The sequence below is a fragment of the Haliotis rubra genome, unplaced genomic scaffold (genome assembly GCF_003918875.1).
Source record: "Haliotis rubra isolate DU_JTF1 unplaced genomic scaffold, ASM391887v1 Scf310, whole genome shotgun sequence".
NCBI classification, from domain to species: Eukaryota; Metazoa; Mollusca; class Gastropoda; order Lepetellida; family Haliotidae; genus Haliotis; species Haliotis rubra.
The window spans coordinates 363,200-379,452 of record NW_025766981.1 but is presented as its reverse complement, the minus strand read 5'-3'; the positions used below and the strand labels follow the sequence as shown (position 1 = coordinate 379,452).

General features: G+C 44.8%; 2 protein-coding genes across 2 annotated transcripts; one reads left to right on the top strand and one right to left on the bottom strand.

Annotated features, from left to right (window-relative positions):
* Positions 1-406: 406 nt before the first annotated feature.
* LOC124283169 (proton-coupled folate transporter-like) lies at positions 407-11,800 on the bottom strand. The gene is given in 6 exon segments (XM_046719194.1): positions 407-804; positions 2,479-2,635; positions 3,925-4,008; positions 7,705-8,048; positions 8,051-8,780; positions 11,475-11,800. Coding segments are annotated over 6 exon segments (1,452 nt in total). The 5' UTR covers positions 11,548-11,800; the 3' UTR covers positions 407-740.
* Positions 11,801-15,317: 3,517 nt separating this feature from the next.
* LOC124283211 (putative proline-rich protein 21) lies at positions 15,318-16,013 on the top strand. The gene has a single exon (XM_046719242.1). The coding sequence runs from the start codon at positions 15,318-15,320 to the stop codon at positions 16,011-16,013; it is 696 nt and encodes a 231-aa protein (XP_046575198.1).
* The last annotated feature ends 240 nt before the right edge of the window (positions 16,014-16,253 follow it).

Here is a 16,253-nt window from a genome sequence, read left to right as displayed (position 1 = left end):
TGGAAAATAGAAAGGGAATACATCAAAGTAAACCTGCTCTAATATTTATGCGTTGGTGGTGTGTGCCTCTGTGCAGGGAGCTCAGATCATGAAAAAGTTGAATAAGCAACGTTGGTGACGGAGAGTCCTTAGATGGGTGACCGAGTTTGGCAGCTTGAGTCCTGAGAGTTTCTGGGACTTCTGTTCTGTCTCACAACGAAGCACACGTGACATATATGGTTTCACCCTAGGCAAGTGAGTTTGTTAAAACTTTGTCTCTGTTCACCCGGTGTTAACAGTGTTCACAGGCAGCGTGGTTTATCCGGTGTAATGCTGTCTTAGCGCCTTGAGCATGCACAAGTGCATGGATAACATCGCTTTATAAATAGCCATTATGCTATTATTATATTATTATTATGCTGTTATTATGTCCTGATTTTCACCCGCAATGCAAAGCATCAAAAGAAACCTGGAAAAACAACCCTTGTACTTTCATATGTTCCCTTATTTGTTTCCATCAGTATACCTATCTCATGCAGGAAGCGCAAAATTAGGAAAGATTTCAATTACTAGGAAAGACCCTTATCTTTGAGTGACCACCCCAGACCCCAGTAATACGTTTTGGATGCATTCCTATATATCCGTTATCATGTATAAGTATGCTTTTGATCATATATCATATAAGATGGACATTTGAACCATCAACACTCAAATATATTGCAAAGTCTTCGCTTCAAGGTGACTCCTTATGAAGGTCGTGTTCAGTTGCCAAGGTCGAGCACTGTGGTTTTGCCCTTCGTCTTGTGAAGGCTGCAGCTCAAAACTCTAAAAGTATAAGAAATAAAACAGTTTGTTTGCATTATTCTTGTGATGATGCAAACACTATTTTGCCATAGGGAAGCATTCGAAAGTATATGTGTGTGTGTGTGTGTGTGTGTGTGTGTGTGTGTGTCTACATACATACATACATACATACATACATACATACATATATATATATATATTATAAACAAAACCCCGTGACAAACTGGATCGGGTGGTCAGGCTCGCTGACTTGGTTGACACATGTCACCGTATCCCAATTGCGAAGATCGATGTTCATGCTGTTGATCCCTGAATTGTCTGGCCCAGACTCGAGTATTTACAGATCGCCACCATAAAGCTGAAATATTGCTGAGTGCGGCGTAAAACTAAACTCACCCACTCACTCACTATAATCGTAGTTGGGGCGGTGGTGTAGCCTAGTAGTAACATTCTTGGGACAGCGTTCGAAATTAACGTCAGTCCTTAGGCCCGAAGCCGACTGAAACCATAGAATATCAGTGTTCCTGATGTTGATCCCTGGATTGTCTGGTCCAGACTCGATTATTTACAGACCGCTGCCATATAGCTGGAATTGCTGAGTGCGGCGTAAAACTAAACTCACTCACTCACTCATCATAAACAAGAGCTGTCACGAGGGCAGGAAGCCTATTATCTGTTGAGGGAAGTTTATTAATAACTGACTTCCCTTGTTAAGTGCCCACCTTTGTTATATCATCACTATTGTTTATTTTTGCTTTCACATGTATTATAAAGCTTCCTGCTTCACAGCTTTCATTAGCCCGACGACTGATTTTGGTTTTACGCCTCTTTTAGCAATATTCCAGCAACATCACGGCGGGGTACACCAGAAATGGGCTTCACACATTGTACCCATGTGGGGATTCGAACCCGGGTCTTCGGCGTGACGAGCCAACGCTTTAACCATTAGGCTACGCCGACGCCCCCATTAGCCCGACGAAGGAGTAACAGCATACTCAGACACGTCGTGTTCGTAATAGTACAGAATTGGACATTGATACAAATTCCTACTTTTATGTGTATCCCTTCTAAATGCCATGCACAGGTTATAATCATAGTTACCCGTGAAGGTCCGGGTTAGATTGAACCTTCAGTAACCCATGCTTGTCGTAAGAGGCGACTAACGGGATCGGGTGGTCAGGCTCCCTGACTTGGTTGACACATGTCATCGGTTCCCAATTGCGCAGATCGATGCCCATGCTGTTGATCACTGGATTGTCTGGTCCAGGCTCGATTATTTACAGACCGCCGCCATATAGCTGGAATATTGCGGAGTGCGGCTTAAAACTAAACCCATGAAAATGCCGACTATATCTTAATCTCATCTATTTTTGTAATCTTTTGCTTAGTTTCTCCATTCAAATTTGGGTCTAGTGAATTATTTTGTGGGCTTGTAACTTTCAGGCATAGCTACCCCGACTGGCTAGCAAAATTTGGAAACTATTTCGCACACTGGTTATGACTTCTGAACTTACAGGGGCGGTGGGGTAACCATACTGATTAAATTGTTCGCTCGTCACGCCGAAATTCTGCTTTGAATCCCCACATGGGTACAATGTGTGAAACCCATTTCTGGTGTCACCTGCCGTGATATTGCTGGAATAAGTGGCGTGAAAGGCACTCACTCACTCACTCACTCACTCAGTCTGTACTTACATCAGAGCACCACTCAAACAGGCCATGAGGAAGGACAGGACGATGAACACCAGACCAGGAAAGAAGCTGACGGAGCTCGTGTAGCCAGCTGTGGCCGCCAAGCCTAGCACCGCTCCGGAGAACATCTCCACAACACTGATGCTGCCGAACAGAGCGCCTGCAACATAAGCAGTACCAGTTAAAGCCACCATACAAGTACCAGTACCAAAATAGGTTATAAAATACACAAATGATTCACTACACATAAGTCGACGGTGATCCCAAGTTTCCTGCACCGGGTTACAACGTACTACCATTTGTGTGTGTGTGCGCGCGCGAGTGTGTGTGTGCGTGTGTATATGCGCGTGTGTCTGTGCTCATGCACTAGACTCCATGAAGATTCTTTTCATTTTAAATCGTGCACGTCCATTTTCACATTTTCCGCACTAATGAAGAATCGGGTTAAAATCTTCAGCAACTCATGCTTGTCGTAAGAGGCAACAAACGGGATCTGGTGGCCAGGCTCGCTGACGTGATTGATTCATGTCATCGTATCCCAACTGCGTAGATCGATGCTCATGATGTCAATCACTGGATTGTCGGGTCCAACTCAATTTTTTACAGGCCAGTGCCTTATAGCTGGAATATTGCTGAGTGCGGCGTAGGACAACAAGCAAACAAACCCAAGACTTCCTGCTGGTTAAGTCCAGAAACCTGGCTGACTCTCCTCGAGGCTCTACATACAAGTGATAGCAGAACAGCAATACAGAAGTAAGCTTATATTTAGTAGTGTACAACGGTCAAGCGAAAAGGCAATGGTGTGGACATTGGACTTATACATCTAGATCGCCTTACCGACCATATTCAGGCTATAACGGATAAATGTCAGAACATCAAGTAACGATTTGCTGTGTTCGGTAGTGCTACAACTGACCAGTTTTACGTCCGCAGATTACACATGTGAAATTGTCTTTTCCAAACAATGTGCCAGTAGTGAGTGAGTTTAGTTTAGCAATATTCAAGCAATATCACGGCGGGGCACACCAGAAATCGGCTTCACATGTTGTACCCATGTGGGGAATCGAACCCGGGTGTTCAGCGTGACGAGCGAACGCTTTAACCACTAGGCTACCCTACCGCCCCTGTGCCAGTAACTAATATGTTGTGTGATGTTTATGTACTTTATTACATACGTGCTCCCTAATGCGGAAGATATATTTCTGAGCACGGAAATGAAATGCCGATTCAGGTATCGGATGTTGAGCACGTGACTACCTTGTACCTAACAAGCTATTGTGGTACAAATCACACATTACACAAGCTTCACATTTAACCCATCTGGTCATTTATAATCGACTGTGAAGATGAATTCCACCTCGGATTCGACTGATTGAACTTTGAGGTTGTTTCTGTGTATAATGTTACAGCTTTGTACATTCATGTCAGTGGGTCATCGTTTCCACATACCTTGCTCATCGTTGGTCACCAGTCTTGACATCACAGATCTCATCATAGGCGTCACCAACTCAATAAACAGGCCAACAGCAGCAGCTGAAAAATGATTCATTGTATATGATATGTATGGTCCATTACATCATTTTGCGCAAAATATTCAAACAGCTGCCAGTTAGAAAGGCTAACATCGCCTCATTATTCGACGTCCTCGTTATTACTGTCACGTCATTCGACGTCATCGCTGTTACTGTCACGCTATTGGATGTCCTCGTTACTACTAGCACGTCATTGGACGCCCTTGTTGTTACTATCATGTGATTTTCTTGTTGTTACTGTCACGCCATTGGATGTCCGTGCTACTACTGTCACGCCATTTGACGCCCTTGCTACTGCTATCACGCCATTTGACGTCCTCGTTACTACTATCACGCTATTGGACGTCCTTGTTACTACAATCACGTCATTTGACGTTCTTGTTACTACTGTCACGTCATTTGACGTCCTTGTTATTACTGTCATGCCATTGAACGTGCTTGTTACTACTATCACGCTATTGGACGTCCTTGTTACTACTGTCACGTCATTGGACGTCCTTGTTACTACTATCACGTCATTTGACGTCCTTGTTACTACTATCACGCTATTGGACGTCCTTGTTACTACTGTCACGTCATTGACGTCCTTGATACTACTATCACGCTATTGGACGTCCTTGTTACTGCTGTCACGCTATTGGACGTCCGTGTTACTACTATCACGTCATTTGACGTCCTTGTTACTACTATCACGTCATTTGACGTCCTTGTTACTACTATCACGCTATTGGACGTCCTTGTTACTACTATCACGTCATTTGACGTCCTTGTTACTACTATCACGCCATTGGACGTCCGTGTTACTACTATCACGTCATTTGACGTCCTTGTTACTACTCTCACGTCATTTGACGTCCTTGTTACTACTGTCACGTCATTGGACGTCCTCATTACTACTGTCACGCCATTTGACGTCCGTGTTACTACTATCACGTCATTTGACGTCCTTGTTACTACTGTCACGCCATTGGACGTCCGTGTTACTACTATCACGTCATTTGACGTCCTTGTTACTACTATCACGCTATTGACGTCCTTGTTACTACTATCACGTCATTTGACGTCCTTGTTACTACTATCACGCTATTGACGTCCGTGTTACTACTATCACGTCATTTGACGTCCTTGTTACTACTGTCACGTCATTGGACGTCCTTGTTACTACTATCACGTCATTTGACGTCCTTATGTTACTACTGTCACGCTATTGGACGTCCGTGTTACTACTATCACGTCATTTGACGTCCTTGTTACTACTGTCACGCTATTGGCGTCCGTCCTTGTTACTACTATCACGTCATTTGACGTCCTCGTTACTACCATCACGCTATCAGACGTCCTTGTTACTACTATCACGTCATTTGAAGTCCTTGTTACTACTATCACGTCATTTGACGTCCTCGTTATTACTGTCACGTCATTGGACGTCCTCGTTACTACTTTCACGTCATTGGACGTCCGTGTTACTACTGTCACGCTATTGGACGTCCTTGTTACTACTATCACGTCATTTGACGTCCTCGTTACTACCATCACGCTATCAGACGTCCTTGTTACTACTATCACGTCATTTGAAGTCCTTGTTACTACTATCACGTCATTTGACGTCCTCGTTATTACTATCACGTCATTGGACGTCCTCGTTACTACTTTCACGTCATTGGACGTCCGTGTTACTACAGTCACGCCATTGGACGTCCGGGTTACTGCTATCAAGCAATTTGACGTCCTCGTTACTACCATCTCGCCATTGGACGTCCGTGTTACTACCATCACGCCATTGGACGTCCTCGTTACTACTATCACATCATTTGACGTCCTCGTTACTACTGTCACGCCATTGGACGTCCGTGTTACTAACATCACGCCATTGGACGTCCTTGTTACTACTATCACGTCACTGGACGTCCTCGTTACTACTGTCACGCCATTGGACGTCCGTGTTACTACAGTCACGTCATTGGACGTCCGTGTTACTACTGTCACGCCATTGGACGTCCTTGTTACTACTGTCACGCCATTGGACGTCCTTGTTACTACTGTCACGCCATTTGACGTCCTTGTTACTACTGTCACGCCATTGGACGTCCTTGTTACTACTGTCACGTCACTGGACGTCCGTGTTACTACTGTCACGTCATTGAAAGTCCGTGTTACTACTGTCACGTCACTGGACGTCCGTGTTACTACTATCACGTCACTGGACGTCCTTGTTACTACTGTCACGTCACTGGACGTCCGTGTTACTACTGTCACGTCACTGGATGTCCTTGTTACTACTGTCACGTCATTGGACGTCCGTGTTACTACCATCACGCCATTCGACGTCCGTGTTACTTCTATCACACCATTTGACATCCTCGTTACTACTGTCACGCCATTGGACGTCCGTGTTACTACTGTCACGCCATTCGACGTCCGTGTTACTACTATCACGCCATTTGACACCCTTGTTGTTACTATCACGTCATGTGATGTCCTTGTTACTACTGTCACGCCATCGGATGTCCTTGTTACTACTATCACGCCATCGGACGTCCTTGTTACCACTGTCACGCCATTTTGACGTCCTTGTTACTACTGTCACGCCATTCGACGTTCCTTGTTACTACTTTGACGTCCTTGTTACTACTGTCACGCCATTTGACGTCCTCGTTACTACTGTCACGTCATTGGACGTCCTTTTTACTACTATCACGCCATTCTCGTTATTAGGGCTGTGTATTGGCAAATATATTGTATTGCACTATATAGCGATTCAGGTTCCCGTATTGCAATATATTGGAAACTTAAGTCTTTGACAGTAAGTGAAACTATTTGTACATGTCGATCATATTTTCTACATTATAAGTCCCTAAGCATACATACATGGTACTGATGACAGCAATCTCAAAAGTAGGTTGCATAGTCATTTACTCTATTTTCGTTTTTATACAATTGACAGTATTACAGTATGCCATTTTGTAATTGAATAACGAAGGAAAACATTTGTTGTGAATGAAAGTGTGTAGATTTTAATCACAAAAACTTCATAAATGTCCTTTACCCAATATGCCGTTTCTCTGAAAAAATATTGCAATACGTATCGTTTGAAAAGCGTATTGCGATATACCTTATAATACCGGTAATACCGTGAAGCCCTACTCTTTATTACTGTCACGCCATTCTCGTTATTACTGTCACGCCATCCAACGTCCTTGCTATTACTGTGCCCGACCTTACATACAATTGTATCTTACCTCACACATAAATGTCGCTTTCTGATTGGCTGAGCGCTCTTCTATTATTTTCAATGTACCCCGCTTACAAGCGAATAACATTTCAATGTACCCCGCTGTCAATGGCAACTCATTTGGTACTTCGTGGTAGTAATTCTTTATCTCGAATTACATTGACTCACGTATGATGTACGGAAATTACCGATGTTTTGCGAATGCAAATCGATGGAAGGGAGATAACTCTAAATTTGTTTTTCTTTTCAGCAAAATTTAGCGATGGCTACAAAAGATTTGTACCCGTGCTTCAAACAATTCAAAATTAACAGGTGCTCGGTAAGATAAATACGTTGTTCACTGGTCCCTCGGGGCCAAACAAACAAACATCGAGGGTACATCAATCCATGCCCCCCTCGTTACCAGTGGACAACTTATAATGTTGTATGGTTTACCTTATCAGTGTGGATTGTATATATACTCACCAGCATATATCATTGCGTCATTTACGGCCAGGCCCACTATCAGCAGACTAAGGAATGTGGATGTGGTACCAATCAGGGCCATGTGGACGTCAGAGAGGTAGTTCCCAAGACAGCGCGTTAGGAAGAGGATACACACCCAATCAACTACCATCGCGACAGCGGCGTATATAGTGATGTGTACCATTGTCCAACAAAATGGAGACTTGAGAAGGAACAACGTCATGATAGTATTTTGGGCTATACTTATAGAAAACGTGATGAAAAACACAGCAATAGACAGTTGCAACTTCCATCGCCGTTTACTCGGAGTATCGATGACAAAAACATAAGACTTCTTTTTAATCCTCTCAGGGGTTCCACTAATGAAAATGGTCTATCTGTTTTCTTCCTTGTTTCTGGGAGGATGAAGAGCACGACCGCCATGTTGAGGGCGCTAATGCCAATCATGGTGTAAAGTGGTTGGAGGTAGCCGCTGTTTTCTATCCACACCCCACTGGCACCAATGGCTACGGCTGATGCCAGAAAGAGGCAACCTTCCGTTGTGGTGATCCGAAATGCTCGCTGCTTGCCAGGCTCGGTGATATCAGCAATTGTCCCGAATAATGCTACCAACATAGCTCCATAGTACCCACACAAACCCTCCACGACGTTGCCAATGTATAGATAGTTGACGTTGGCATCCAGATTGAAGATGACGACGTAAATCAGTTGTTTACATGTTGATCCCAATATGGCCAGTATGCAGGCGATCTTCCTCCCGTGACGGTCAGTCAGGGACCCGAGAAAGATGGTTGGTAGGACGCCGCTGAAGGTGCTGGCGAAGAGCAGGTACATCATTACCGTTGAGGTTTCTGTTTGCACCTTTAGCTCCACTTCGGAGGCGGAGGAGTTGTAGAAGTTGTCTTCACATGGAAGAGGATCTGTGGTGTTAACGTGACCGTATTTGGCGGACACCTTGTCAAAGACGTAGAATTGTGTGTGGGGGTTAGAGAAGAACGTCGTGAAGAAATATAAGAACGACACGACTTCAACGGGGACATAGCCACGACGTTTGGCTGGAAGTTTGCTTCCGGCATCTGAAAATATAATGCATTGTTAATAGGGCTGTACCGACGCATCGAACTATCGATGGATTGCAATTGTTGAGTCTCCGATAACAATTAATCGATGGTAGAAACGAAAAACTATCGATGCATCGATAGTATGTGTGACTATCGAAAGTTTAGCAATTGACTTCCGTTCATAAATGCGCAGCGCAAAATACAGGAAGTACTATACCAGATTCGTTCACTTTGATTTTGAGTTTTCCGCCCCTGTAACCTCTTAAACAAACTTGATCTGGGTTTCAAGTTTCTTGTCAGCTATTAAAAGAGACCGAAACTACTTGTTTTCATTTCATACAAACTATACATTCATTTGGAAAATGACTTCAAATGAGACAATTCAAAGAGAAACAAACTATTGCAATAGTATTGCAATAGTTGGTCGCAATAGACAATCGCCATCGCAATAGTTGTTTCCCACTGTATAGTCACCCCTAATTGTTAACCATACACAAGACACGACAGATCTCTGTCGTAACTATCAGAACATGGCAGGGGCGTAGCTACCAAAACAAGCCCTGGCTTACACATGACTGTTGCTAAAAAGGTTGGGCAAGCCCTCAATACTTTCTAAAAATAAAGCTTTGCAACCTATCTGGCTGCTTACTGGCTTGCTACGCGCCTGCATGGCTCTTGATTATTGTATCAACCACTCCTGGGTACATGCAGAATTCAGAGCAAGGTCCCGTTCCATAACAGAGGTTGCAGCGGCCGTAACACTACTGCCATAACAGCCGTAACATTAAATGGGGCGGAAGCACAAACCCCTGTACAATTCACTTATACCTCCAGCATGCGCAGATGCAGTGAACGGTTGGGTCTTTACATCCTCGTATACACAGGCATAATTTGTGCTCATATCCTTCTAGCATACTCTGGTACATAAAGTGTTCAAAGCGGGCCCCTTGACTTATTCTTCTGTCAAACCCAGGTACATGTAATGTTTAGAGCGGGCCCCTTGACTTATTCTACTGGAATACCCAGGTACATATAATGTTTAGAGCGGGCCCCTTGACTTAGTCTACTGGAATACCCAGGTATATCTAATGTTTAGAGCGGGCCCCTTGACTTAGTCTATTGGAGCCCCTTTACTTGAATATCCAGGTATATCTAATGTTTAGAGTGGGCCCCTTGACTTAATCTACTGGAATACTCAGGTACATATAATGTTCAGGACGGGCACCTTGACTTATTCTTCTGTCATACCCAGGTACATATAATGTTCAGGACGGACCCCTGACTTCGTCTTCTGCCATACACAGGTACATGTAATGTTCAGGACGGGCCCCTTGACTTATTCTACTGGAATACCCAGGTACATATAATGTTTAGAGCGGGCCCCTTGACTTAGTCTACTGGAATACCCAGGTATAGCTAATGTTTAGAGCGGGCCCCTTGACTTAGTCTACTGGAATATCCAGGTATATCTAATGTTTAGAGTGGGCCCCTTGACTTATTCTACTGGAATACCCAGGTACATATAATGTTCACAACGGACCCCTGACTTAGTCTTCTGGAATACCCAGGTACATATAATGTTCACAACGGACCCCTTTTACTTCGTATTCTGTCATACCCAGGTACATGTAATGTTCAGAGAGGACCACTTGATTTAGTCTTCTGGAATACCCAGGTACATTTAAAGTTTAGAGCGGGCCCCTTGACTTATTCTTCTGGAATACATAGGCACATGTAATGTTCAGGACGGGCCCCTTGACTTAGTTTCTGGAATACCCAGGTACATGTAATGTTCAGAGCGAGTCCCTTTACTTAATCTTCTGGAATATCCAGGTACACGTACATAGAGCGGGACCCTTGTCAAGCAGGCCCCTTGTCAAGTATTCCGAGCGGGCCCCTTGTCAAGTATTCCGAGCGGGCCCCTTGTCAAGTGTTCAGAGCGGGCCCCTTAGTGTTCAGAGCGGGCCCCTTGTCAAGTGTTCAGAACGGGCCGCTTAACACACCCTTCAGCCATACCCAGGTACATGCAGTGTTCAGAGCGGGCCCATTCAGAGGTTGTGTCTATCACCTATGTGCAGGGCCGTACTATATCATTAATGCATATCAAATATTTAACAGATTTCAGAACAAACACTTTCAGACAACGTCATTTGCAGAAAGAATTCATACTTGCTTTGAAGAAGATATATTGCCCTTGTCAACATATAGCAAAGAGTTTTCATAATCCAACGACAATGTAAGTTATGTTCACATGTGAGATGCCATCGTCAATTTAATCTTAAACATTAATGTGCCAGCTTTCGACATGAAGATGTAAAAATCTGTGCCAGCACACCTCGGGAGCACACGTAACGGCTGGTCTACTTCGCGACTTTAATGTTATAGTTCCTGCCCCCGCTTCGTCAGCAAAATAAAAGTCCCTGATCCTAACTGTCTGGTACAGGGGTGAGCACCGCCCTCGTCACTTATCCTCCAACCAGGATCACCCACCGACACATCGCCCCTACCTCCCTTTCAAGCCTAACACACAGAGAGAGAGAGAGAGAGAGAGAGAGAGAGAGAGAGAGAGAGAGAGAGAGAGAGAGAGAGAGAGAGAGAGAGAGAGAGAGAGAGAGAGACAGACAGACAGACAGACAGACAGACAGACAGAGAGAGAGAGAGAGAGAATACAAAATTAAATAAAATTTAACACCGTCCCTTGGACTTTACCCTTGCCTTTCACTAAGGGGGTGCTCTCCGAGGCGGTACGCGTCTCGTCCACGGGATACAGGTCCTGCTTCATCGTTACTGCAACAGGCCACGACACAGTCAGACACACATATTACAGTAGTGTGTTAGCACACGTACTTCTCATCTCCGTCTCTCTTGGTCATTTAACCTAGTAAAGGACGACGACCTGTTACATCAGACGTTCTTAGCCGCGTGGCCCACTTTATCTCACCCACACCTGTGGTCTTACACGGGTATGGCCTCATAGCCCAGACCGTCATACAAAGTAGCATGTCAATAGGTATAGGGATGTCAATAGGGACAATAACCAGACCGGTAACTTTTGCTATTCATACGCACCCATTTACCTGTGTCACTTAAAAAGACCTGAGTATTTTTAGTGATATGATTTCTTTCGCTCGGCGTCACCTTATCCACGTTTGACATGAGGAATTTAGTATGTAAAATCTTTTTTTTGTTTTGATTTGTGACTTAGCTGTAAAGCCCATGCCCGACCTCAATCATTATGCCAAACTCTTTATCCATATTGTCTGCATTACTTGTGCCAACCCAGCTCATGCTCTCTTCCGGATAAATTTATGAGTGAGTGAGTTTAATTTTACGCTGTTTTAGCAATATTCCAGCAATGTCACGGCAGGGGACACCGGAAAATTGCTTCACACATTGTACCCATGTGGGGAATCGAACCCGGGTCTTCGGCGTGACGAGCGAACGCTTTAGCCACTAGGCTACGTATTGAATAAATATTGTAAATGTATACATAAACAATGCGGATTTAAAACCATGTTTTAGTGAAATGTGAAAGAAGGCCATCACTTATCTAAATGACAACGGTAATGAACTTATAAGCTGATCCATACTACATAGGACAATACCATATATTACATTACTGCGGTGAAGCTGTTCTGTACCGTAAACAATACGAGGAACGGAATGTTTTACAATCTTTAAACATGCGTCTGTTATAAACTATTCTCTGAGGGCGAATAGGTAGTAAATCTGTTCATATAGTATTTGATCGGTGGACTATCGAACAAATGGATTAGCTACGTATAAATTGAAGTACTTGAAGTATACTGAGTAAAAAGAAACTTCACATTCTTTCTTCAGGGCACTATAAAAGAACAAGAGATGGTAAGATGGTTAAATTGTTATTATTTCATTGCTGAGATCTGTGTGATGTACTCGATACACTGACAGTGCCATAATCAGTTCCATTAGGCTACACCGCCGTTCCAAAACATGGGTATACAGAATGTCAAGTCACAAGAATAAAAATGCGAAATTTCTCAGTTCAATATCGTGTATGGCCGCCCCGCGCATTCACCACTGCCAAACACCGTCTCCTCATCGACTGCTTGATGCTTGTGAACACGTGGTTGGGGATTCTGCGCCATTGCTCTTGCAAGGCAGCGCCAAGTTCCTGCAAATTCTGACGTTGGTTCCTAAGACCACCAAGCCTTTTCCCAAGTGCATCCCAAACGTGCTCTATTGTATTAAGGTCAGGGGACCTCGATGGCCAGTCCATGACGTTGATTCCAGCGTTTTGAAGGAAATTTCGTGTCAACATCGCGGTATGCAGCCGAGCATTATCATGCTGGAACTGTAAACCTGGGCCATGAGCTGCCATGAAAGGAACGAGTTCAGGGGTGAGCACCTGGTCGCGGTAAGCAGCAGCTGTGAGGTTTCCAAGGATGACCAGAAGTCGGGAACGGTTGTTCCCACAGAAAGCACCCCACACCATGCAACTTCCGCCCCCGAATCTGTCAACTTCCTGTACACAACATTGGGCATACCGTTCACGACGTCGTCTCCAGACTCTATGCCTGCCGTCCGCGAATCTGAGGGTAAACCTGGATTCATTGCTAAAGACGACTCGATTCCAGTCTCTCTGGGTTCATCGGAGGTGACGTTGGGCCCACAGCAGACGTTGACGTTGATGAAACGGCGTCAATATTGGCCCACGATATGGACGTCGAGAATGGAGATTGGCAGCCCGCAACCGATTTCGAATGGTCTGTGAGGACAGTCGACCTCTAAACATCTCAGCCCTGGTTCGTGTAGCCGGCAGAAATCTGTCACGTAGGTGACGTAGGACGATTTGACGGTCTTCTGCTCGTGACGTCACACGTGGACGACCCGACCTTGGGCGATCAGAAGTGGTGCCAGTTTGTTGTAGACGACCTCGCAAGTCATACACAGTACGACGGCTGCATCCCATTGCTCTTGCGACGTCAATAACTGATCTTCCCGCTTGCAACATGCCAACGGCACGTTCACGTTGCACATTTGACAATCGTGGCATTTCAAGTACCGTTAGAACTGTGGTTTAAAAGTGTTTTTTTCAATTCTTGAGGCCAATGCAAACACGTGCATATGAAGAAAACTTCGATGCGAAGATCACGTGATCGACTGCACGTGCAAAACCTGATTTGGCACTAACGTCATTTGCACGACGAATGGATGGGTTTGAGTGGGTTTTGCTAACGTTTTTCTAGAGTCGAAAGATAGGGATCCCATTTCGGATACATAGATGTATCATCAGAGAAAAAGTATTCATTATTTTTCCAATTACATTTTGTGAAGTTTCTTTTTTGACTCAGTATAGTTGTACAAACTCTCGGAACTGGTTTTCAATATCGTAGTAGTGTTTCAAAGCTATCTTCTATTTTCTTGACAATAGTTACAATGAAATTAGAATTCAAAACATGGAAGATGAATACGATTTAAATGTTTCTTACCTTGAAACAAGAGAGGAGAGAACTGTGATGTTTTCCTTGGGTGTATTAAAACGAATATGTTTGAGATTGAAAGCCCAAGTATGGCATAGTTGACAGTTCCATTCCTTTAAAATCGCAATTTTTATGTTGTAATTTTCTTATGCCCATCTGCCCTTTGCTGTCAAGATTAAGTGTATAAGGTCGGCCTTAGGAAAATAATCTCAGTATTGCCTAACAAGAGATTTTAAATATGGCGCAGCCACGGTCAAACAAGCTCCAGTTGATAACAATATCCATCAGCGCCTGACCATTGCACTTACGACTATAGAATGGGCTCGTAACATGGTATTGTCAGTATTGTTTGATAATTGCGGCATGCACCTGTTGCTCAATCACTGTCTGTCTGTCTTCTCTGTTTCACCCGTCTATCCTAATCTCTGCTTCACCCCCCCTGTTGCCATGTTTGATTCACCCGCCGGCCCCAATCTCACCTTTACTAATCTCTTCCAGTCTCTGCTCATCCTCACCAGGCTCAATCTCTGTTTTACCAATCTGTTCCAATCACTGCCCCCGCCCCATCTGTCCGAATCCCTGACTAAACGATCTATCCCACCCATTTGTCCCAATATTAGTCTGTCTCAAGGTCCCTGAACCGCATTATTTTACATTCCGCCTAATCCACACTGCAGTGCTAAAGCCCTGAATTAACCAGTCTAGATCGCTTAATGTTCTAAACCTCCCTTCTCACTGCGACTCCGTCTTAATTTTGAAGGAATTATTTGTTTATATATTTATATATATATATATTTGAGACTATCCAAACATCTGCATTACTCATCAGTCCCAATGTCTGCTTCACCTGTCTGTCCCCGTCTCTGCTTTATAAAACCGTCCATATCTGTTTGATCCATCTGTCCCAATCACCGTTTCACCCATATGTCCCAATCTCACCTTCACTCATCAGTCCAAATCTGTCCCAGTCTCTGCCTCATAACCCGTCCCAATCTGTTTCACCCATCTGTCCCAATCCCCGTTTCCCAAATCTGTCCCAATCCCTGCTCCCACCAATCTGTACCAGTCTCTGCTTCACCAATCTGTCCCAATGTCTGCACCACCAATCTGTCCCAATCTCTGCCCCACCAATCTGCCCCAATCTCTACCTCACCGACATGTCCCAGTCTCTACCTCACCCATCTATCTTAGTCTCTGCCCCACCAGCCAGTCCCAGTCTATGCCACATCCATCTAGCTCAGTCTCTGCCTCAGCGACCTGTCCCAGTCTCTGCCTCACCCATCTATCTCAGTCTCTACCTCACCCGCCAGTCCCAGTCTCTGCCACATCCATATATCTCAGTCTCTACCTCACCAGCCAGTCCCAGTCTCTGCCACATCCATCTAGCTCAGTCTCTGCCTCACCGACCTGTCCCAGTCTCTGCCACATCCATCTAGCTCAGTCTCTACCTCACCGACCTGTCCCAGTCTCTGACACATCCATATATCTCAGTCTCTACCTCACCAGCCAGTCCCAGTCTCTGCCACATCCATATATCTCAGTCTCTACCTCACCAGCCAGTCCCAGTCTCTGCCACATCCATATATCTCAGTCTCTACCTCACCAGCCAGTCCCAGTCTCTGCCACATCCATCTATCTCAGTCTCTACCTCACCAGCCTGTCCCAGTCTCTGCCACATCCATCTATCTCAGTCTCTACCTCACCAGCCAGTCCCAGTCTCTGCCACATCCATCTGTCTCAGTCTCTACCTCACCAGCCTGTCCCAGTCTCTACCTCACCCATCTAGCTCAGTCTCTACCTCACCCATCTAGCTCAGTCTCTACCTCACCCGCCAGTCCCAGTCTCTGCCTCACCCATCTATCTCAGTCTATACCTCACCAGCCTGTCCCAGTCTCTACCTCACCCATCTATCTCAGTCTCTACCTTACCCGCCAGTCCCAGTCTCTACCTCACCCATCTAGCTCAGTCTCTACCTCACCGCCTTGTCCTAGTCTCTCCTCACTCATCTCTACCTCTGCCATCTCTC